This window comes from Myripristis murdjan, chromosome 18 (assembly GCF_902150065.1).
Source record: "Myripristis murdjan chromosome 18, fMyrMur1.1, whole genome shotgun sequence".
Classification (NCBI taxonomy): domain Eukaryota; kingdom Metazoa; phylum Chordata; class Actinopteri; order Holocentriformes; family Holocentridae; genus Myripristis; species Myripristis murdjan.
In genome coordinates, this window is record NC_043997.1 from 1,966,996 (window position 1) to 1,990,448 (window position 23,453).

At 43.7% G+C, this 23,453-nt stretch overlaps 2 protein-coding genes across 2 annotated transcripts; one reads left to right on the forward strand and one right to left on the reverse strand.

Annotated features, from left to right (window-relative positions):
• Window positions 1-1,159: 1,159 nt before the first annotated feature.
• Window positions 1,160-23,424, reverse strand: LOC115376701 (uncharacterized). The gene is made up of 6 exons (XM_030076461.1): window positions 22,670-23,424; window positions 6,698-6,806; window positions 6,116-6,168; window positions 4,589-4,951; window positions 2,773-2,922; window positions 1,160-1,938 (listed from the first exon to the last, which is right to left on the reverse strand). The coding sequence occupies exons 3-6, from the start codon at window positions 6,159-6,161 to the stop codon at window positions 1,793-1,795; spliced, it is 705 nt and encodes a 234-aa protein (XP_029932321.1). The 5' UTR covers window positions 6,162-6,168; window positions 6,698-6,806; window positions 22,670-23,424; the 3' UTR covers window positions 1,160-1,792.
• LOC115376966 (V-set domain-containing T-cell activation inhibitor 1-like) lies at window positions 9,102-21,847 on the forward strand. The gene is made up of 5 exons (XM_030076819.1): window positions 9,102-9,220; window positions 9,591-9,852; window positions 18,966-18,973; window positions 21,225-21,246; window positions 21,820-21,847. The coding sequence occupies exons 1-5, from the start codon at window positions 9,151-9,153 to the stop codon at window positions 21,845-21,847; spliced, it is 390 nt and encodes a 129-aa protein (XP_029932679.1). The 5' UTR covers window positions 9,102-9,150.
• Window positions 23,425-23,453: the final 29 nt, after the last annotated feature.

Here is a 23,453-nt window from a genome sequence, read left to right on the forward strand (position 1 = left end):
TCCAGGACTTTATTCTTACTGAACAACCTCTCCCTTTGACACAGCTGATAATTTAAATAACTGATATATTATTTAATCCCACACTTCAAAATGAAACCTGTCCACTCGTTTTCCACATGAAGTGCACCAACATCAAGTCGATCCTTTTTTCCTTGGAAATGTGCAAACTTGTGATTAAACCTTATTTTAGGTGAATGAAGGGAGCTGGAGTGTCTCTGCTATACCTGACAAAGATTAATTTATTACTGGGCTAATTGGTATTTATTTGCAGGGATGAAGCTCAAAATAATCTTCGTTTATCCTCGAAGGGCTCGCAGCTCAAGGCGTCCCGTCATCCACAGGACAGAAAAAAAATGAGTTTGGGACAGACAACGTTCTCCTGTGTGAGGCTTTCTGGACAAAACTGTAATTCTGGGATTCTCCTATAATTTTCATAATTTCCCAGTCACATAGAAGCAGACAAATTGAATGGATTCTGCATCGATAGCAGCTTCTAATCCTCTCTCTCTCTGTCCTGCCTCTCCCATCTCTCTCGACTGTCATGATCAAATAAAGCAGAAATGCCAGGAAAATAATCTTAAAAAAAAAAAAACAATAAAAATCCAGATTCTGATGGCTGTGTGAAAGAGCTGCACACGTTCTTCTTCTTATTAAACAGCCTTGACTGCTTTATGTATAATATCTTTATAAGTTTCTCTGCAGATGATACAGTTTGCATGCCAGAGAGTCCCTCTAGTGGTGAAGGTCTGTCATCGCAGTTTGAACAGAGATGACGGGTGAAGGAGGCCAATGAAGTCTTGAATTGTAGCTCAACAGTTCAGGGAGAAATTAAAAGTTTGTTTTTTTGCCTCGACCAGACCCAGACTTTTTCAAACCACCGATAAATTATCAAAATAAAATTAATAAATCATTTCACACTTGTATCTCTGAGGGTGAGGAGGACGTGAAATGAGTGAAGGACACTCACTAAGACCGAGAGAGGATGAACTTTTCCAAAAATGTATTTAGCAAAAAGGTTACAACAATAAAATGGAATAAAACATGAAAATGAAGAAGTAAAAAAAAAAATACCATAAAAAATAAAAAAAAATACACAAGTCAACAAATAGACAGATCAAAACACAGTGTGGCAGTCTTTAACATTCATTTCTATCGGCATTGTCCAGTTCACTTCTCAGGATGAGACAATAAAACAACCTCACGTGTGTGTGTGTGTGTGTGTAGAAGTTGACACGCCCCTAATGAGCTCATTTGCATATAAATCCCTGTTGCTGCTTCTTCATTTCATGGTGAGTGACAGGACAGCAAAAATAAAAAAAACAAAACAAAACCCTGCAGGCACAATGAAGTTGGATATGAAGGACATTGTATACTGAAATAATAAAGTTACAATAATAATGTCACATAAATTCCCATATTCATGTTAATTTTCTGCCACTTCTCCATCACAACTCGGTGTGTGCAGGTGTGAAGTCTGCAGGAAGCACCTTCTCACCACACCTACAAAATAACGTCTGCATGTTTTTTTGTTTATACATGTGGCACCTGGACTTTGGGGTCACTCACTGTCAGCTCATCATCAGCTCGTTAGTCAGGTGAAGGTTAGGATCTGGTCAAGGTTATGAAACTTTAGAAACATTTTGCTCGGACATGGATGTGAACTGCAGTCTGTTTGACCCAGTCGCCCCCTCACCTGCATCTTCAGGTGGACTCACTTGTTTTACATGTTCCTGCTCTTTCTGTCTTTGGCACATCGTCGACACACAAGCTGATCCACCTCATGGCACGCCGGTCAGGGAGCCGCTGCCAAATCTGGTCGAGGCGCAGCATCAGAGCCGGGTTCGCTCCACGGCCAGATGAGAGGTGGCGAGGGCACGAGGGATGAGGACGTCCCGGTGGTGTTGAATCGCACTGAAGGCTCCTGAGGAAGAAGAGGATCTGATGTGCAGACGGGTGACACATTAAAATTAAGCCCAACATGCAGCGTCTCAGTAAGACGTTCAACAGCTTCATGGATTCTCCAAGTCTCTGGAAGATCCTGGTCGTTTTTACTCATTTAATTCCAAATCGTTTTCTTGTCTTTTTTTTTTTTTTAGGTCATTGCTGGAGCTCCTGGACGAGCCCCCAATTTATAGACCTCAGCATAACAGGTTTTTTTTTTTTTTTTTACAAATATTATTGTAATTTCCTTGTATTTTCTTTACTAATCTCTGACTAATTTTCAGGTCTAACAGTTTGATGCATGTGGCCGTGTTCAGATGCCTCTGAATCTGATGTTGATCCAGTATCACTGATCTGAGGAGGTCTGACATCACTTTAATAAATATAAATGTAGGTTTCCGATCTTTTTTTTCAAAATGTTTTGCAGCAATTGTTTGGCAGATATTTTTTTAGTAAGGTTCTGCTGATTTTTTAAAAATTTGTTCACCTCCTTTCTCTCGTGTTTTTTAAAGAGATCCAGTGAACTTGCTCAGGTTTCAGAGGCTTCATCCTGTGAGGAAACGTCTGTATTCTGATCCACAGGGTATACAGGGGGCACACTGAATGGTTTGAAGATGAAGATGATGATGTAAATCCTGACGCTGTGGCCTTCAGCTGAACACCTGTGACAGAGTTTGGACTCTCCACCACCATCATCATCATCATCATCATCAAAAGACCAAATGGAGGGAAATCTTTCGGAGGAATGGCGCTCCGTCCCTCCAGGAGAGCCCCAGAGACTTGGAGAATCTTTGACGAGGAGCACTGAAGATGTTAAAGCTCAAAATCTACCTGGTTTTTCTTCTGGGGCACGGGCTCGGCGACCGCATGCCACGACGAGAGCTGCCTGAGCTACAAGAGTTAGAAGAGCTGCTGCCACGACCACAGCATCGACCCATCTCTGCCGTCTCACCTCTGGAGATTCTGGTGGGCGTTTTGCAGCTGGATGGAGGAAACACACTAGAGTTTATATGGAACAGTGTGTCACCTCAGATTTCCACTAAAACCACAGTTTGAGAACCAAGTGGTGGTGATTTATTTCCACAAGAACTTCCTCTTTAACGAGATCTTCTGCAGGACATTGAGGCCACTGTGACGGAACCAACATGTGGACTGATGGCTGCCAGGCTGAGATCTGCAGATGGTATGAGACAGCAGACAAACTCGGCTCTCGCTGGAGAGGGTGCCCAGGTGAGAAAGGGCGAAATTCAGGACGGAGCAGTTGGGGGTGGGCATGGCCATGTGGCTACAGTGGGCGGGGCCTCCAGTACATTACAGTCAGTCAATGTTCAAGAACCTGGAGTCCCAGGTTCTTGCAATGACCCAGGGCTCCTTGTCAGGTTCAGTTTCCCGCTGTAAATGTTTGAATTGACCTTCTGGAAGGAATAAGAAGAACAGCCGTCCTATCTGGAGTTACCTGGACACACAGGTGAATCAGTGTGCCTGAATCTGTGCACCTATAAGCAGGAGGGGAGATCATTTCTCTGTTTGCTCTGCCATCAATGAGATCTCCTTCCCCTCATAGCTGTCGAGTGCATCAGAAGAGAGTTATTCTTATGGTTTGAGTTTGGGAATGCCATTTATTTATTTATTTATTTCTGTTTCTATTTGTTTAAATGTTCCTTTAATTTGCTCAGAACCGCTGAGAGATTTTGTTTAACAATAGTTAAATGAGGAAATACTTTAAACTAATTTCTTTGCCATACATTTCTCTGTTTGTGTAATTGATACAGACCACCACTTGATGTGATTAAAGGGGAAGTTCTTGTGGAAATAAAACGCCTTTATTGTGGAACCTGCTGCCTCATTCCCCTTAATTTTAGTGCATCACGTCCGATGTTTGATGTCCGTCAGCTTCAGAACTCACCAGTTAGGTTACAGCTAAAAAGTTGCCGCTAGCTGTATATATGCGTAGCTGTATATCAAACCGTGGCACTAATGTACACGGCTAAAAAAAAAAAAAAAAAAAAAAAAAAAAAAAAAGCCATAATTCATTTGATGCTGCTGTAACATAAGAATTTCCCAGTTTGGGATCAATAAAGTGAATCTATCTATCTATTTGGCTACGGACACAGCAGTTCCCATCTGTGGGCAACATCAAAATAATGCTTCACAACAATCAGTATTTAATGTTTTATTAGACTGTAACTAATCAAAACTTGCGTTTAGGGTTCAGTCCACTTCTCAGGACAAACAGGACAGGATTCAGGACAGCTGTTTGTAGTTTAAGACTGTCCCAGATGGTCACCCTGTGTGGGGACCATCATGACCCCCCTTGGCCCAACTCAATCCCCGCAGTGACTTCACCTGAGATCTGCAGGTACCTTAAGTTTCCACCTGGAGCTGAACTTTTGCATTGTGACAGTTCTCAAACCCCATCTGATACAATTTTATACTTCCATCTTTGACCCATAAATCACCATGAAATGCATCTGTCCTGCCTTAGTAATACAGTAGTAGCCATGGTAACAGTCACAACTTGATAAGATATTCCTTTATTAGTCCCACAGTGGGGAAATTTCCAACTTGCATGATTACTATGGCGGTATTAATTTTCCTTTCAACCAAAGAATTTGCTGAGATGAGGAGTTTTGCCGAGTCAGCCTACCTGTGACTGTGAGCAGGCATTCGCCGTTGCCCCCATCACCATCCTCGGTGAACACCTCACACTGGAACACACCTGAGTCTTCACTCCTGAGTCTGGACAGGTGAATTCTGACGAGTCCTTTTCTCAGGTCGTCTTCGTCGCATTGCACTCGTCCCGCAAACTGCTCGTCTTGAGACTCTGGGTGCTCAACGCCGCCTTGTAGATGATATAAAGTCTTTGAAGTCGCATGATCGGACAACCAAAAAGCACAAAAGACGTTAAGATCAGCGAGGGGCCTGACGGGCGTGAAGGTCCACTCCATGGTGATGTCACTGTTCTCCTTGGCCTGGTGGAAAGTCTGGCTCACATTCATGACAAGTTTTCCTGTTGGGAAGAGATACATACTTAAGCCATTTAAGACGCCTGTGCCTTGTTTTGATTGTTTTTGATGGGTAAGTGAAGTCACCATGTTTTTTTTTCTGCATAAATTAAAGGATAAATCCATTCTTCTTTCTACTGCAGTCATTGTGCCATGGGTCATCGTTGAGAGCGGGGAAAGAGCGGAGCCCTTTCATGTTATGTTATGTCCATCAGCTGGGGGCTTGTCCGGGAACCCCGGCAACGACCTGAACTTTATTTGAACTTTATCTGGTTAAGTTAAATCTCGGCCTGCAGGTTTGGTTGGAGCTGTTTCTCATGATTCTGATTCACTGTTTAAAAGGCTTTTCCGTCCTGATGGGAGTAAACTGCCAGCGGAAACATCAAAACACTGCTTTCACTAGAATCTGCATGGGTTTTTTGTGGGCCTTCATTTCATGGCAAATTGGAGTATTTCGCCTGTGAACCAAAGGCCCATGCTGGTTTTATGTACAGTGGTCCCTCGTTTATCGTGGGAGTTACGTTCTAAAAATAACCTGCAACAGGCGGAATCCGCGAAGTAGTCAGCTTTATTTTTTACAATGATTCTAGATGTTTTAAGGCTGTAAAACCCCTCACTACACACTTTATACACTTTTCTCTGACAGGCATTAACATTTTCGCACTTTTCTCTCTTGTTTAAACTTTCAAAGTTCAAACCTTCGTAGAAAAATAAGTCCAGTATTATAGAATGAACGCATTCTGTACTGTACAGGAGACACGGCACGGAGGAGATTGATTGACAATGGTCTACAGAACCTTAGCCAATCAGGACGCAGAACACAATGTGTGGGTTCTCCCTTAGCCAATCAGGACGCAGAACACAATGCGCTTAAAAAAAAAAAAAAAAAAAAAAAAAGCATGCAAAATTGCACAAAAAAAAATCCATGAAACTGCGAGGCCGCGAAAGGTGAACCGTGTTATAGCGAGGGACAACTGTATTCATTTTCTGTGTTCCCAGTAATCAGAGTATTGGTGTTTATGTTAATGTTGAGTGTGGCACCGACTCAAAAGCCAGTGTCAGTGGATCTGGTGCCACCTTGTAGAAAGAGATCGGAGACATTAAATCATATACATTTTTGGTTGGTAGGTGATGCAGAGCTGGATACTGAACAGAAGGTGTGAGCTCACCACAGACAGACGCTGGCAGGACCAGCAGCAGCAGGATGCAGATCATCTTCTCCCTGTGGAAGCAGAGGACATGAACACGTCTGAGGGACCAACACGATCTCATGGGATGGCCTAGAAACAGCACGACACTTTTTTAAGGTCAGTGAGTTATCACCTATTAGAGATCAGAGACTCAGTGGGACTTTGGCCTGGTCAGATATGTGATTTATGATTAATTGTTTTAATACACAGTGCAGAGTTCAGGGTCTAATTCAATGACTGGTGCTATTGTTATTGCAGTGGTGTCTTGTTGTGGGAAAAATATTTTTTATTATTATCCAACACATGTTGTTGGCTTTCTTTGTCATGGTGCCCTAAATGATGGAAAACACAACCGCAATACATCAGAGAAGAGGACATCCACTCGTCTGTCACCAGCTAGCTGAACAAGAGCCGGTTTGTCAATAATCAATGATGGAATTACTTTTGAACTTCTGTCTGTGCCGCTGCTGTGAGCTGCTAAACCCGGTGACGATGGTGTTGGAATAAAATCATGTTTGGTCTAATTTATCAGGTCTAATTTTCAAGAAAACTGATTCTTACCTGGTCTGCAGTTCTGCAGGTGTAGCCAGCAGGTTACAGAGATTTTACAGGCAGAAACATCCCAGGCAGAGGAGTGAGACTCGGCCTCACGTCCCAGTGGAGGCAGCCTCTGACCGTCAGGCAGGGAGGAGAATGGAGAAAACAGAAACAGAAAGCTTCATTAAGAAGGTGGGAAGTGGGGGAGGGGGGAATGCATCATGTTATTGTAATGCATTTAAAAAAAAAACACAAAAAAAACATGGACTGATATGATACAGACAGTCTGTAAGGGAAGGAACAGGAAAAGAAAAAAGAGGGATTTTATGTCAGTTATTGGTCCTCCAACCCCAAAATGAATGGATCTGATGAATATCTGATTTTTAAAGTTTTGTGCTCAGCGGCACCTGGCAGCATTTAAAAAGTGGTGCTGGTGTGTCTCTATAAGAACTCACGGGTCTAAATTAAGGACGTGTGTGTTGAGATTCTGTGTAGCAGCTTGAATGCATCACAGGTGCAGAATCTCATATCCTCATGCAGCCATGTTGGCTCCAGGAGCACCGCATTTTTAAAAATTTATCATTATTGATTATTTATTGCATGAAGGGGACATTCAGTCTTTTTTTCTTGTGTTTTGGATGCTGTGTGTTTTCCGTTCCCCAGTAGCGGTTTTAGGCACGGGCGAAGCGGGCAGCCGCCCGGGGCGGCATATTTTCATGTCACGTGGGGGGCGGCATGAGCGCCAAAAAAAAAAAAAAAAAAAAAAAAAAAAATCATCCTCGCTGCAAAGCAGTTTTCTATTATCGTATTCATCCGAATATAAAACAATATTTTTTCCATTGAAAATGCCCTGAAAAAACGCCCTCGTCTAATATGGGGGTCTAAGCAAATCCACATGTATTGTTGCATATGTAAACCAGTAGGTAGGCTCGCCTGATGCCGCAATTACCGGCGAATGGCCGCATTGCGCAGTCAATAATCAACCATGTTGTCTGTGTCATTGTCCGTTGTGCTGCTGCAGCCGCGTATGAACAAAAGTTGATTTATAATGAGAGGATGGCAGTCTGTGTGCGCCGCTCACCTGTCAGATCCGGCAGACCTGACCGGGTGGGCGTGGCACCTGTAGGCATCAAGCCGGTGCCGCGACCGGCCCGCCTGATGCTGACCGGTGGCTTTTTTTTTTATGCAAACAAGATTTTGTCCATATAAAAAGTATTTTTCCAAAAAAGGTATTTGTGCAGGTGTTGGCGCCCCTGCTCTGGGAGACATGGGAGAAAACTCTCCCATGTTTTAAACTCCCACATGAGTCTGGAGACGAGGAGACGGAGGGTTTTCCTCCAGTCAGTCACCGTTTACCTGATGAATCTGTTTTCTGGTTTGCAGGTCAGATGATCAAACAGGATAAAGATCCAGCAGAAAAACCTCGTTGGAGTCGACTTGATGCAGTGAAAGTTGTTGTTGCTGCTGTTGTTGTTGCTGCTGTTGTTGTTGCTGCTGTTGTTGTTGTTGTTGTTTGTGTGAGAAAACGAAGAGCATGGTGTGTGTGTGATGTCGGACGTGTGTGTGATGCTGTTGCATTTGGGTGTAATGTCGCTGCAGCTACGTGTTTCTGATGCTGCTGCTGGTGTGTGTGTGATGCTACAGGTGTGTGTGATGCTGCTGCAGGTGTGTGTGATGCTGCTGCAGGCGTGTGTGATGCTGCTGCAGGTGTGTGTGATGCTGCTACAGGTGTGTGTGCGATGCTGCTGCAGGTGTGTGTGATGCTGCTGCAGGTGTGTGATTCTGCTGCAGGTGTGTGTGATGCTGCTGCAGGTGTGTGTGATACTGCAGGTGTGTGTGTCAGGGTCCTCATGTACAAAGTTATTCTGCCATGCTGTTTATCTGAGCCTCCAGCTGCAGAGTCTCTGCTTCAGTCGTGTGTTTTGAACAGACTTTATCGGCACCGTCTACCTGGACAGGTGTCAGCTGACGAGCCGCCTGATTCTTTAAATCCGTCCTCACTTCCTGTCTTCTTCAGGGTTTTTTATTCAAAAACGTTACAAAACAAGGTGAGACTGATTCATCTCATGAGGTTTTGTAGCACCTTCAAGCTATTGGTGTGTGTGTGTGTGTGTGTGTGTGTGTGTGTGTGTGTCCTGCTGTATTCACTGTATTTATACGTGTGTGTTAACAAATGAAGGTCATGTTCCAGTGATGGAGGCTGGGATTCTTCATGTGTATCTCAAGTTTTTTTTATGACTGTGCTGTTCATTCATTTATTTTGTAAAAAAAAAAAAAACTTTGTAATGTTGTTTTCAGATTTATGCAATAAAAACTTTTAACTATTTATTGATTGATTGATTGACAGCCCATGTGAGTCACTACTTCCTGTAAGACTGGAGGCGTTTCAGGATGCTGCATGACACGACTCTCCACAGTTTGAGGAAAAGTTTTCTACAGTCTAACGGACGTTTTCAAAGAGGAGCGGCTTCACCGACATGGCTCACATTACATCACCATTAATATTTTTGATCATCACATGGTTCCTGCCTGTGCTTTCTACTAAAGGTGAGCTCATTATGGGATGTAGTCCCATAATGATAGGATTTCTTTAGAATCTCTGAATTTGGGGAAGTCAGAGGAGCTGTGTTTCCTCGGTTGTCCCAGTGCATGTGTGTGTGTGTGTGTGTGTGTGTGTGTGTGTGTGAGTCCTTCTCTTTTAAGTTTTATTTTTATCTTGTGGTGATGCAATCATGAGCACATGACTTGTGCTTATTTGTGAACGGGGCTGATGTTCAAACTGATGAGCCGACGGCTTCTGAGCATTTGAGGATCCATTTGAAGTTTGAACTGACAAAAAGTGGAATTTTTAAAATTTTTTTGAAGATCTGTGTTGCTAACTTTTCTGTTCTGGGTTTGTTTTTCCATCGTCCTTTAGCCCTGATCCTGACAGCTCAACCTGGAGACGATGTCACCCTGAGCTGTCAGGCTCCTGATGTCAACATTGAAGCAGCAGAGTGGAGCAGAACTGACCTGAAGAAAGAAGAATATGTCTTCTTCTACCAAGACAGGCACATTGACTTAGTCAACCAGCATCCGTCTTTTAAGAACCGGGTGGAGCTGAAAGACAAAGAGATGAAGAACGGCGACCTGTCTGTGATTCTGAAGAACGTGAAGAAGAACGACAGTGGAACATACGAGTGTCACTTTAAAGCTGCTAGTGAAGGACGCAGGACGAGAGCCATCATTAAAACTGATCCCATCTGTACCATCCAGCTGAAGGTTGTAGATCCAGATCCAGGTGAGTTCAGTGGCTGCAGGTTGAATCTGAACAGTTTGACTGGGTTTTATTGAAGCTTTCTAGCATAGTTTCAGTAGCAGGACCACACCTAGGGATGGCGAAAATGGAAAATTAACTTGGTCGACCACCGGGCCTCATTAATCGGTTTATTTCGGTTAATCGAGAATATTATTTGACTCTCTGTAAACCATAAAAGAATAACCGCAACAAATAGAAGCTAGCAGCGCTAGCACCGGCGCCATTGTCTTGCCCTGGACGCATACCACTACGTCCGCGACCAACAGAAGCGTGGCTCATTTCTCCCATAGATGTCTATAATATCTATGGGATATTATAGATATCCCATTGTCATATAATATAATTATTATAGATATCTATGGTTTCTCCGGTCTGTCCCTACCAAGCTGAGCTCTGTGCGTAATGACGTAATTCAAGCCCGGCAGAGCGTCCCGTCGCCATGGTTACCGTATTAAACTGTATGTGGGCGCAAGAGCAACTTCTCCGCGTTCAGGAACAGTTGGAATTTTGCGATCGGTCAAACCTTACGGTAGTTACGGTATTTACAATCTGACATGCGCATTTGTGTCGGCGACGACACGTTCAGACTTAAAGGGTTTTTAACCGACAAGATTATTTGGTTAAAGTTCAAGCGGTCAACAACCGGTCAAAGGCCACCGGTTAGCATCCCTAACCACACCACAACCACGCTTCTACTGGCATTGCTTAAATTCTCCTAACCCTTTCCTCCTCTGTCACACTGCGCCCCTCCCTCCCACCCTGTTCTCTCCTCCTTCTCCTCTCCCGTCCTCGTAGGGTCCTGAGGGGGTTCGTCGTGCCCGGGAGTCTCGGCGGATTCCCTCAGAAGCTGCCGAACTACAAGAGCCGAACTTCAAACATGTCTTGTTGCTGGTGTGGTCCTTGCTAGTGAACTGATGGTGAAGAGACACTGAAAAGGAATCTAAGATATCAAGTTTGAATTCAGCAAAGACGGAGGGTTTTCTTCCAGTCAGTCACCGTTTACCTGATGAATCTGCTTTCTGCTTTTCAGATCAGGTGATGAAACGGGATGAAGGTCCAGCAGAGGTAACAGCTGGGAATGGAGATGATGCAGTGAATGTTGTTGTTGTTGTTGTTGTTGTTGTTGTTATTGTTGTTGTTATTGCTGTTGTGTGTATGATAAAACAAAGAGCATGTTGTGAGTGTACTGGAGCTGCGTGTTATCGTCTTCCAGAAGCTGTGTGGGACGTTCTTGCACATGTGTGTCTTGCTGCTGCAGTTGTGTGTGATGGTGCAGGTGTGTGATGCTACTGCAGGTGTGTGTGATGCTGCTGCAGGTGTGTGTGTGATGCTGCTGCAGGTGTGTGTGTGATGTTGCTGCAGGTGTGTGTGCGATGCTGTTGCAGGTGTTTGTGATACTGCAGGTGTGTATGTCAGGGTCCTCATGTACAAAGTTATTCTGCCACGCTGTTTATCTGAGCCTCCAGCTGCAGCGTCTCTGCTTCAGTCGTGTGTTTTGAACAGACTTTATCGGCACCGTCTACCTGGACAGGTGTGAGCTGACGAGCCGCCTGATTCTTTAAATCCGTCCTCACTACCTGTCTTCTTCAGGGTTTTTTATTCAAAAAAGTTACAGAACAAGTTGAGACTGATTCATCTCATGAGGTTTTGTAGCACCTTCAAGCTATTGGTGTGTGTGTGTGTGTGTGTCCTGCTGTATTCACTGTATTTATACGTGTGTTAACAAATGAAGGTCATGTTCCAGTGATGGAGGCTGGGATTCTTCATGTGTATCTCAAGTTTTTTTTTATGACTGTGCTGTTCATTCATTTATTTTGTAAAAAAAAAAAAAAACTTTGTAATGTTGTTTTCAGATTTATGCAATAAAAACTTTTAACTATTTATTGATTGACTGATTGATTGATTGATTGATTATTAGTAGCAGTCTGCTGTTATGCACGTGGTGAACAGACTGCAGGTTTGTTTCTCTGCTGAAGAGAATCTAAAATTTGTTAATCTCAATCTGCTGACAACTTCTCTTCCACAAAAAAAAAAAAAAAAACACGCCTGCTGCCCTGGCAACTGTCTCAGGGTGTGTGTGTGTGTGTGTGATTTTCCAGGCAGTAAACATGAATTCAGGTCTGAAATGCAGGTACTTTAAATATCAAAGTCTGGTTTACTTGCATTTCACCCAAAAAAAACAAAAACAACAACAAAAAAAACACGATTTGTTCTCCGAGCAGCTGAGTTTTGTTGCGTCACAGGCAAACAGCACACCTTGTCGTTCAGGTGAAGCTACTCTCTGCCGAGTTGACATGAAATCCCCCTGAATGTAATTAAACTGACTTGGTAGGGAGGTGTTGTGTTTTGAAGCTGCACTCACTCTCCAGCTGTAGGTGTTCTCCCAGCTTTCACCCTGAAATACAGATTCTGAAAACATGTCATGCATCCAGAAATCCATTCAGCCCAGTGGAAACATATAATATTGGTTATGATGTGTGTTGGATGTGCATGTCCATAAGAAACATAAATATCAACATCCAACTCAAAAGTCCTTTACATCAATCCACAGGCAAAAATAGAACTCAAAAACACAAATGCATTACAAAAAAAAAAAAAAAAAGGACAAAGAAACAAAAAAGTGTCAGCCTCACCGGCAGATATCCAGGAAATGGAGCAGTGAATGAAGTTCCATGTGGATCCTGTAGATGGCAGCTTTGGCTCTGGCTGTGAGGGTTTCAGCTCAGGGGAACTTCTCCTTTGGACACGACTGGCCTTTCAAACTAAGAGTCCTTCTGTTCATTTAACAGATTTAAATCAGAGCTCCTCTCTCTTGCAGGTACATCAAGAGCCTGCCCTTCCCAAAGAGAGGGAGGAACCTTAGGATGTCGTCTGTGCGCCGAGGCAGTAGATAAGCCCTCATTGCAACTGTGTCCATGCGGTGTTTAGAAATCTCTTCTTCTGAGACTGTACAGGTCAATCCGTTGTCCAGATACGGCAAGATTTTCGTCCCCCATGCATGTAAAGGCTGCAGGGCCACTGCCACACACCTGGTGAACACCCTTGGGGAGAGCGAGAGACCAAAGGGGAGCACCCGGAACTGGAAGTGGCGACCTTAAAAAGCAAACCGCAGAAAGGGTCTGTGATGAGGCGCATCGGGAACATGGAAATAAGCATCCTTCAGGTCTATGGATGTGAACCACTCCCCACGGGCAACTACACGCAGAACGTCTGACACGCTCAACATGTGAAATAGATAGATAGATAGATAGATATAATTTATTGATCCCAACCAGGGAAATTCTGGAAATGACAGGACCTTCAGGAACCTGTTGAGTCCCCTCAGACCCAGGATTGGTCAGAAACCGCCTCCTTTCTTTGTCACAAGAAAATAAGTTGAGTCGAACCCCCCGGCTGTAGCAAAGGGTCTACCAGCTTGATTGCACCCTTGGCCAGGAGGGAGGAACACTCCTGACTTGGGGCCAAAAATTTTGCCGGGTCAGTGATGATGGTCATCTTGACCTGGCCAGAGGCTGGGGGGCGCCGTTGGAACTGTAGTAAGTACCCCTAAATTAAGATGTAAATTACCCAGGGGTCTAGTGTGTGAGCAGCCAGGTAACTGAGCTGCTGCCCCCAGACTTCAGCGCCTAGCCCCCCAGCCTCCAGAGGCCTTGGAGGGTCGACACTCAGATTCCGAGACCCGGGGCACTCAGGGACGCGAAAATCATGAGAGGCCACTGAGAAGACCAGTGGGTTCACCTCTGCTGACCACTGGAATAGGCTTGAGGCTGAGGATGGTGCTGGGGGGCAGCAGAGGAGCTTCTGGGCCCACTGGGGACCGACACACCCCTATGAAGGTCCGACAGCTACTGCCTGGTTTGCCTGGCTTGAGCAGTCCGCTCTAGTGCCTCCACAGCGGCTGACCCAAACAGCTTGCCTGGCTCCACCAGAATCGTATGGAGAACTCTTCTACACACCCCTGCCTCACCAAGGTAGTCATCAGGCACCCCAGTTCCCTTGACATGAGTGCAAAAGCCTGCAGTGAAGCATCACCCAGACTCTGAACAGAAGCCTGCTGGTGCCTGCTGCAGTCAGGCTGAAAGGGCAAGTATAATTGTCAGGGTCAGTTTTAAAAAAAAGTTAACCCCGAAGGCAAATCATGTTAATTTTTGGCATACAACATTTTTGGGGGTTTTGAAGGGTGCTGAATTCAAATCTTCTGTATGCCAGGCTCAAAAATGTTCCGCCGCCGCCGCCAGGTCGAAATCTAATTAATCACTTATCGTTTGGACTGTACAAGGTAAATACCTGAATTTAATGTGCTTTTACAGGTTTTCACATATGGGGAATTCAATGCCATGCTCAGATTTAAGATCAAGACCACAGAAAATGCTTGAAATCAATGTACATGGTTTAAATTGTTGTCTCGGATAATGAATAATTCATGAACAAAAGAGGACCATGAAACGGGTTGATGGTATTCTGAAGAATTTACTTGAAATATGTTTAAGAACAAGGTTGATTACAATATTTTAACTATTTATTTACTTATTTAACTGAATTTTAACTATTTATTTACTAATGTATATTTTATACATCCATGGTGTGGAGAGGTAGGCTAGATATGCACACATACACTACCAGTCAAAATTTGGACACACCTTCTCATTCAGTGTTTTTTCTATATTTTTACTACTCTCTACATTGTAGATATATACTGAAGACATCAAATATATCAAGCAAAATATATGGAATTATGTAGCAAAGAAAAAAAATGTTAAACAACTCTAAATATGTTTTATATTTTAGATTCCTCAAAGTAGTCACCCTTTGCTTTGTTGACAGCGCTGCTGTCAGCTGACTTTAAATAAGCACATTTTCCAAAATCCTGCCTAGTCTATGATGAGAAACGGGTGCCTAATGAGTCGGCATGTGCCCCTGACCATTCGCCAGGCTGCTGATGCATTGGGAGCAAGAACGTGTTGCAGCACTCACACAACATCCAACCACTGTTGTAATATAATCTTCAGTGGTTGCAGTTTAGTAGTTTAGTAATGTTCACACCTATTTCAGATAATAAATACAAAGTTTTATGAAGATATATTGATTTTAAAATGGTGGTAAGATTAAACCACAAAGAAGAAAATGTTCAAATGATCCCTCAGACATTTCCCTCTTTCCTTTATTTCTAGTGAATTTAAACTACCCCCAGACCCTGCTTTGAAAACCAGTGTTTTAGTTTGTTTCCACCTGTGTTGAAGTGAAACTGGGGTTTCTGCCGACAGCAAAGTGGCACCACCAAGTGGCCGAAAGAGTCAAAGCACCAGCAGTGAAGTTGATGGGTGTCACCCAGGACCTTCATCCTCCTCCTCACAGCTGAAGATAAACATCAAGTCACAGCAACGCGGCTCCAGCTGGACCTCACTGACGTCTGGAGTGTTTTCTGCCCCCTGCAGGCGACTGAGCGCTCAACATGTCTGACAGGGTTTTTTTTCTTGCTCCAGACCCCCAAGTGGAGGTTCATTAAGCCACGGCCGCCCATCTGAAGTGGTTTTATGGACTTCAGTGAGGGGCTGTGGACCCTGACATGACCTCCACCTCCCGTGGCTGCGTCTTTCTCTGTGTGACTGTCTGCCTGCCTGCCCGCTCCTGTCCCGGGTTGCCTAGTAACACACACCGACGCTGCGCACTGAGCGCACCAGGGCACCCGCGTGTTTTCAAGATGTCGGCTACACCCGACACTCCACCACGTCCCAAAAAGCAAAAACGTTTGCAAAAGTACAGACGTGAATGGGAAGAGGTGAACCCGTGGCCTGACAGCGTCAGAGGCAATGAGTAGCTATATAAAATACTTGTACTGTAGGGCTGTATTGAAGGTAGGCTGATTTCCAGGACTTTAGCAAACACTATGGCTGTGCGGTCAGGCACAATGAGACACCCAAAGAATCCATTCCAACTGTGCTTTATTTACTTCTTTTCTTTAGTTTGGCAGATGCATCAGAGGAATGGAGGCTGACAACAATCAGTGCTGGTTTATCTAGACAGACAGAAACTATGTATAAGCATACATGAAACGATATGCAACACAAATATCAATATCCATTATCCCAATAAACAATACAAGGCATACCTCTATCATTATAATGCAACATAAACATTCCAGCTATTTAACTCACTTAAGCATGGATATTAACAAAGAAACTCACATGGTCACACAGACAAACAATTGCTGCCAGTGGATTGCAGGGATCTGCTGCAAGAAAGTGGGAAAAGGGCCCACACCTGTGCTCAGTCCAATTTATCACCTCTGCTGCCTCAAAACTCCTCCTACTTACTGATCCTCCTATTATCAGCTCCTCCTCTGTGCCTGCTCTTCACAACAAGCTACAAGGCAAATTGCAAAACGTGTCGGCGAGTAGTACAGTAAGGGACGTCATTATATGATCAACTTGATTTTTGATTTGTCAACTTGATATTTAGCAGAAGATGTCAGTGCTTATGCTGATGTGGACATATACCCCAGTGTTTCCCAACCGGGGGTACGCGTACCCCTAGGGGTACGCGAGCACATTGCAGGGGGTACGTGAAAACATAGGCGGAAATCCCGGGGGTGTCGGGGGGGACAAGACCCCTCCATCCATAAATTTTGAATAATATAGTAATATTCAATGAAAGTGCAATGCAAGCAGTGCTAATTATAAATGTAAAATAGTGGGTTTTTAAGTGTTTAAATGTTATGACCCCCCCCCCCCCCCCCCCCCCCCCCCCCATGCCTCACAGTGGTTTGGTCCGCATCCTGCTCCCGGCAGAGCGGCAGCTCGGTAACTTTCAGTCCGTCAGCCTGAGAGGCAGCAGCCTGATGAGAACTAGCAAGAAAACCTCCTCAAGTGAAAGCCAGTGAGTCATTTATCACACCACCTGTTCACCAAGCACAAGGCTGTAATATGAAAGGCGATATTTTCCCCTGCTTGGTCCAAACCCTGCCTCTTTCAGCTCACTGTTTAAGCTAACAGCTAATGATTGTTTCTGTTAACATTCGTGTATTAAATGCTCTCAATTGTGTACTCTTATTTTGAAACCGGAAATGCCGGTTACGAATGTCTCTGTAATTAGCGTTTAAATAAATGACACCTGTGCTGCTGAGGTCTGCAGACCCGGAGACTGCAGATTCAGGCCCGCAGTTTTGGGACCCGCAGTTCTAGGCCCCTCGCAGCGACACCTACTGGACTGGACCCGCAGTACAGGACCCGCAGTTCTAGGCCCCTCGCAGCGCCACCTACTGGACTAGACGACTGTAAAACTGCACCGCAGTCCCTGCAGTTCTAGGCCCTTCGTTTTTCCGCTATAGCGCCACCTATTTCATCGGAGACAAGTAATGACAGACGATCGGAGTGCAAGGATTCAACGTGGAGTCAAGTTATGGAATGGCCTTAGTGATGATTTAAAATTGTGTAGCTCTCTGTTGAGGTTCAAAAAAATATTGAAAAGTAGAATAATAAAGCATTACAATGTAAACTGACTGCAATGTGAAATTAACCCTTGTATAGCAGCATCTACCCTTTCATAAAATTATGATTTTTTAAAATCAATTTTTCCAGGGTTTTTCGTTCCATTCTATTTATTAAAATGTTTTAAATTATTTTAAATCATTACTTAATCAAATATTAACCCTTTACATGCCTGTTTGTATCATATACTACTAATTAAAATACTAACAGGTAATGAGATTATTTTACTATTATTATCCCAGAGTGACATGGGTTGCCCATCACCCACAATATTAACTTTGGTGCATTATTTATTTATTTATTTATTTATTGCGAGAAATGAAGTGGCGACTGTGAAACAAACTCTGTGGTCTGTTCGCTGCTTTCAGAGCTGGTGTGAGGAGAAGAAAGAGACTGTTGATTTTCACCCGATCTCAGCGTCTGTGTTGCTTGGCAACCATTCTGCCCACTTTCTTGCTGGATTGCACGCTATTGTTTGGTGGAAGAGTAAATACTTCTCAATTTAAGCAATAAGCCCCGAGAAGCAGTGGGTTACAGTGATTTCACAACGGCTGAGGAGCTTTTTGCCGTTGTAAAATCACTGTAACCCACTGCTTCAAGGGACTTATTGCTTTTATAAAACGGTTACCCTCCATATAGCCCATAAAATAATCACACAAGAAAAAAAAATCAATAATTTATTGGTAATAATGCCACAATAAAATTGAGAACTATTCATTCTTCCACCAAGCAAGATAGAGTGGACAGAACGGTTGCCAAGCAACACAGACGCTAAGATAGCTTGAAAAAGCGGCATATATACCAGCAGTTAAATTATCAACAACAAACGTCAAATTGATTTTGCCAGGCCTAGGCCTACAACATAATGTTTATCTGGTGCGTGTGCATATCTCCGAGACGGCTCTGATTCCAATGAACAAGCCAGTAATGACATCCATATCCTTATTTATGCTGTTTAATTGGCATTGTAGTAAACTGTCAAGCAACTCCGTACAGCTGTATAGCAACTGCAGAGAAAAATGTCTGTCTACGCCCATGAAAAAAAGCCGTTAGAATCACAAGATCCCTGGCCTGTTTCCCCGGCTTGTCCATGCGCGTGCACGCAAGACAGTGCATGCATGCATATGTGCGTGCACGCACGGCTTTGCATGAGTGTGCCTGTACACATAAGAGCAATGAAAAAAAGTCAGGGGAATCACACAGGCTCCTGTTCCTGCTCCTGTTGTGCATATGCGTGCATGCGAAAACATACTGAGGTGTAACAAACCTTTAATCAGTTGTTAGTATGTAGTATTTTGGTGTGATAAACGTTAAACCAGTGCAGTATTGGGGTACAATAAACATTTAAACTGTTAGAATTGAAGGTGTAATAAACCTTCAAAGCTTCTCCTTTACTGATCCCCGAGGGAAATTCTTGCAGTTTTGCATTCATCCAGCAGGTGGCGCTGTCGCGGAAAAACGAGAGGCCTAGAACTGCGGGTCCTGTACTGCGGGTCCAGTCCAGTAGGTGTCGCTGTGAGGGGCCTAGAACTGCGGGTCCCAAAACTGCGGGCCTGAATCTGCAGTCTCCGGGTCTGCAGACATATACTATTGGTGCTGCTGCGCCAGGTGGTGATTTGAGTTACACGAGAAGTAGTGTGAACGTCTCCTCTTTCTCCCGGTTTTTATTCCTCCATCGCTCTTTATTTTATCTAAAATGACGACGACTGCTACACACGCAGAACGCTGTGCAGTGAGGGAGAGAGAGGACAGAGCACAGGAGGAGCAAATACTGAGCTTTTTAATCTTTCAAAAAGTCTGTCAGGATATTAATCTCAGAAATAGTTCATATTTTACTGATATTTTGAGTTTGTCTCTAGATAGATATCTATTTTTTGCATTTTAAACTGCATTATTTTGTGGCATAGTTTCATGTCATTTTCTTATTTGATCTAAAAGGGACAGTGTACAGCTCAAACATATACTGTATGTCACTATGCCATATGTTGCTTTGTTTTTTGTTGACACCACAATAAAAAAAATTTTTAAGAATAGTTTGATGTAGTTGGATTATTCAAGGTATTTCCTGTAGTTTTAGAGCTTATTTTGAGTTTCTAGTTCTTGTAAAGCTACTTTGATGGACTGTAGTGGAAATAGAACAGCGAGTAAAGAAATTAGGATTATTGCTTTTAATAGCATTATTTAAAACCTATGAACATGCTGAGGGCTCAGCACTTAATGGCAAATTTCAAAGGAGCATAAGAGAGTTCAGAGAGAGATGTACAATCGTGCCAGACAGCAATTACTCTCTGAAATTTTGCTGTTTACCCCCCCGCCCCCCGTAGCCACGTATGAGTGAGGGGGTACTCATGGTCTGACAAAAAGGCTCAGGGGGTACACAAGACAAAAAAGGTTGGGAAACACTGCTCTAGACTACTTTTCTTACTCTGCAGGCTTTCTATTTCTTCCTCTAGTTCTTGAATAACTGTACGATTTATTTCTCTTTGTAAGTCTATTCCTGTATTGTCTAGCTCCAACCAGTATGACGACCACTCATTATGTTTTGCATAACAATCTAGCACTCCTGGTTGTTTTCTTACAGTGCTACAGTATTTTGAGGGCCTTTCTCCTGGTGGTGTTTGATTCTGGGCTTGGCCCACTGTTTTGCTTAGTCCTGCTGAATAATTTCTGTTGGTTTGAGAATTTTCTTGGTTTTCTGCATTATCATTAATATTATCATTTCTCATCCAAGGGTCTACTTGATTTCTAGAGTTGTTACTTGGGCCAGGCCCTGAGCCTGGGCTGCAGCATTATTAGCGCTCCTCTGAGCATTATCACGAGTTATCACGAGTTGAGTTATCACTTGGGTCATCCTGACCCAGCACTGCTTGTGATATTAATTCAAAATCACTTGAGAAATTAACCATTTTTGTAGCATTTATTTTGCTTCTCTTTCAGTTCAGTTAGACCTTCCTTCAGGAATTTCCTGTATTTTTCCCCTTCTTCTTTAAACATGTTGAGAATATTTAGCTCCAAATCTCTTTTATCTTGTCTTTTCTTGCTTTTGTCTTTTATTTTGTGGTCTCTGATTCGCCTCTCCATATCCTCACACACCGACACGTCAAACGTGCCATCTTTTGGCCACGCAGAAGCCATTCCCTGTGTCCGCTTCTTCCATTTTTCAGAAATTTTAGAATTTTGTTTTAAAAGTTCTGGGTGCCTAGTCCCAATCAAGGCTGTTGGCACGATACTCATCTTTACTATGGGCACCTTTAAACTTAGCTGGTGTAAAAAAAAAAAATTTCAACTTCTCTGTGCAGAGCTCAGAATGAGCACAAGGGAGGGGGGACTGTGTCTGTGTGCTTTCTAGGCGACCTGCCAAAGCTATTGTTTAAGTGGACTACAACATCCAAACACGCCTCTCTCACTCCCACCGGTCAGTCCCACCAATCACACTTGACCGGGAGGAGCCCAGAGGCGGTCCTCTTTCAGTTACTCACACTCAACTTTAACCCTTTCAAATCCGACTTGCAATTTTACCTACACAACAACAATTTTCTATCTGCGCCACAACCTAGCGTCGCAGCCACACCCTATTTGTCTACCTCAGACTGTCACTTCTCAACCATACAACGCTTCTCTCACACCCTCATTCTTACATACTTACACATTCTTCAGAATAATCACACACTACAAATTTACCAAGCAAAACGGTTTGCATTACAAAACTTTACATTCATGGGATGAGGCAATTTTGATTCTATTACTCAAAGCAAAAACACCACAGGTTTATCAGATGGGCCCAAGCAGTTGTTTTGTTTATACGGAATATATTCAGAATTTAAAGTTGCAACAGTATATGTGACGACACGGTATGTCTGCACAGACAACTTAAATTGGTGAAGAATCAGCGGGACCCATCAAACTTTGTGCAGCATACAATTTAATACTCTCACACAGCGCTTCACTCCCGCACACTCCACTCACACTTTTACTTTCTCCCACACGCACTCACTTCTCTTCATTCACACACACATACTGTCAGTCCAAGTCAGTCTGGTTAGTTGTCCTTAGTCAGGGAGAAAATATCATATCAGCATTTGTTCTTTTTTTTTTTATTTTAGGTCCTTATTCTCAGGGGTTTCCTAGACCCACGTAGTTGTTCAGGAGATTTTATGGAGCTTAATCTTATCTTTAACTAAATCATTTACTGGTGATTGGAGAAACTGGCTGGCCACACCAATTTCCCCAATTGTGACCTCAAATTTTCTCTCCTGAACTTTTGTAAGTTGGAAATTGTGAAATTTAGAGAGGTCTGGATTCACTCTTAGCTATGAGTTATACACAGATATTATAATTGTTCTAAATTATGTTCCGTAAAGGTCGCCCCAACTAGGGCTGAGGATCTGACTGATTCGGATGAACTTGGAACCTATAGGTCGCAGCTCAAGTGCTTTTGCACGAGGCCACTGCGAACCTCCAATAGGTTCGGTTCACTAATTATTCTAGTGGATGAGGTGTGACCCTCCTCCACGTATTATTTTATCATTTAAGTGAGTACAGTCGGATTGGGGTTCCCCATTTAAGAGTAATGCCGCCCAAAAGACTTCACCATGGCAACCGATTTACAGCGCGGCACACGGTACACTCCCGTATAGTAGACCTCAGCCTGCGGTTATCGTACGCACCCAAACCAGGGGGCCCTGGCGCCGGCTTTCACAATAAATACAGCGCTTCACAAAACTCTTATTTCCACAGCACACAGCTTGAGCATCTCCGGCTCCGTTCTGTGGTTGGACAGCTTAACTTTTCTAACATGCACTGGGAACCAACTCGTCCCCCTTTTTTCCACTCAACAGCCTGTCCAAGCACGATGACTGGCCAGTCACACTGCCAGATATGCCCAATCAGCCAAAACAGAATTGTCACACCTACGTTGCTCAAGCCGTTCCAGAGCACCTTCCGTGCTTCTCACAAATACAGAAACACAATAACACAGTAAACACACTTTTACAGAATTTGCTGGCAGAACCTGCACGTGTAGGTTTCACCCGGGACCTGTGTCCCCCTCATAAGCTCCTCCACCGCTCTCTCCCCTCAACAATGTTCACTTAGTTTTAGCTTCAAATATTCTTAAACCAATAATTCATTTCGAGTGCATCCATAAGTACTGAGACTTCAGCCGTCACCCCCCGCAACGAGTGCACTGATGTAGGTTTAATTGTAACCTACCTTGTGCTGCAGCTTTCTTCAGCGACCTCGGTGCGGGACATGCCGACCTTCCTCACAGCTCAGGATCCAGACTCGATCACGTCGGGGTCACCAATTATGTCGTGGCAGAAAGTGATGGTTCAACAAAGGAATCAAATGGTCGAGACACAGGTGTCAGATGGGGAATTCTCTTTATTCACAGCGGCCCTACTAACAACATAGATCAGAGACAATTCTTCCAAAAGCCCACATTACAGATCATGCCATCACTTTTTATACCCTGGGTGTGTATTGGTTATGCGTTGTTTTGGACAGTATCTCATGACGTTTTGGCAGACCTAACTTCCCGTTAATGGGGAAACATTTCCCGACCTCGCTTAACTTGGACTCCAACCAGCTTCCTCTGATTACTCCACATGATGAGTGTGTGTGTGTGTGGTGTGCTTGCCTATTTCCCAGAATCTCCAGATGTTTCCTACTCATGTTCTTAGCCTATACTTGCCTTGTTTTGGTGTCAGTACTGATCACAATGGCTTGGCAATCACACCTTCATGAAGATCACGATGGCCTGGCTCTTACACTTTTCCTGGTGCCCAAACAAGTACGAGACCTGGCCTGCAGCTTAGACCCTGCCACACTACTACAGTAGAGAATGGAGAAATTAATAGCCTACTTTTATGTTTTATGAACAACTGAACAACTGCCTTTCGCCAACTATTATGTCCGTTCTCTCACTGCTACTAGAATCTGAGCCACAGGCGCTGCTAAATAATGGCCAATTTGGCGATTTTTTTTCAGGCTTTAT

Coding starts and splice junctions, on each gene's coding strand:
- LOC115376966 (XM_030076819.1), top strand. CDS start 9,151: ATGGCTCACATTACATCACCATTAATATTTTTGATCATCACATGGTTC. Junction 9,221..9,590: donor GCCTGTGCTTTCTACTAAAG/GTGAGCTCATTA, acceptor ATCGTCCTTTAG/CCCTGATCCTGACAGCTCAA. Junction 21,247..21,819: donor TTATCAGATGGGCCCAAGCA/GTTGTTTTGTTT, acceptor TGTTCCGTAAAG/GTCGCCCCAACTAGGGCTGA.
- LOC115376701 (XM_030076461.1), bottom strand. CDS start 6,161: ATGATCTGCATCCTGCTGCTGCTGGTCCTGCCAGCGTCTGTCTGTG. Junction 4,952..6,115: donor CCTGCCAGCGTCTGTCTGTG/GTGAGCTCACAC, acceptor TCTTCCCAACAG/GAAAACTTGTCATGAATGTG. Junction 1,939..2,772: donor TGCCCCAGAAGAAAAACCAG/GTAGATTTTGAG, acceptor TCTGCACATCAG/ATCCTCTTCTTCCTCAGGAG.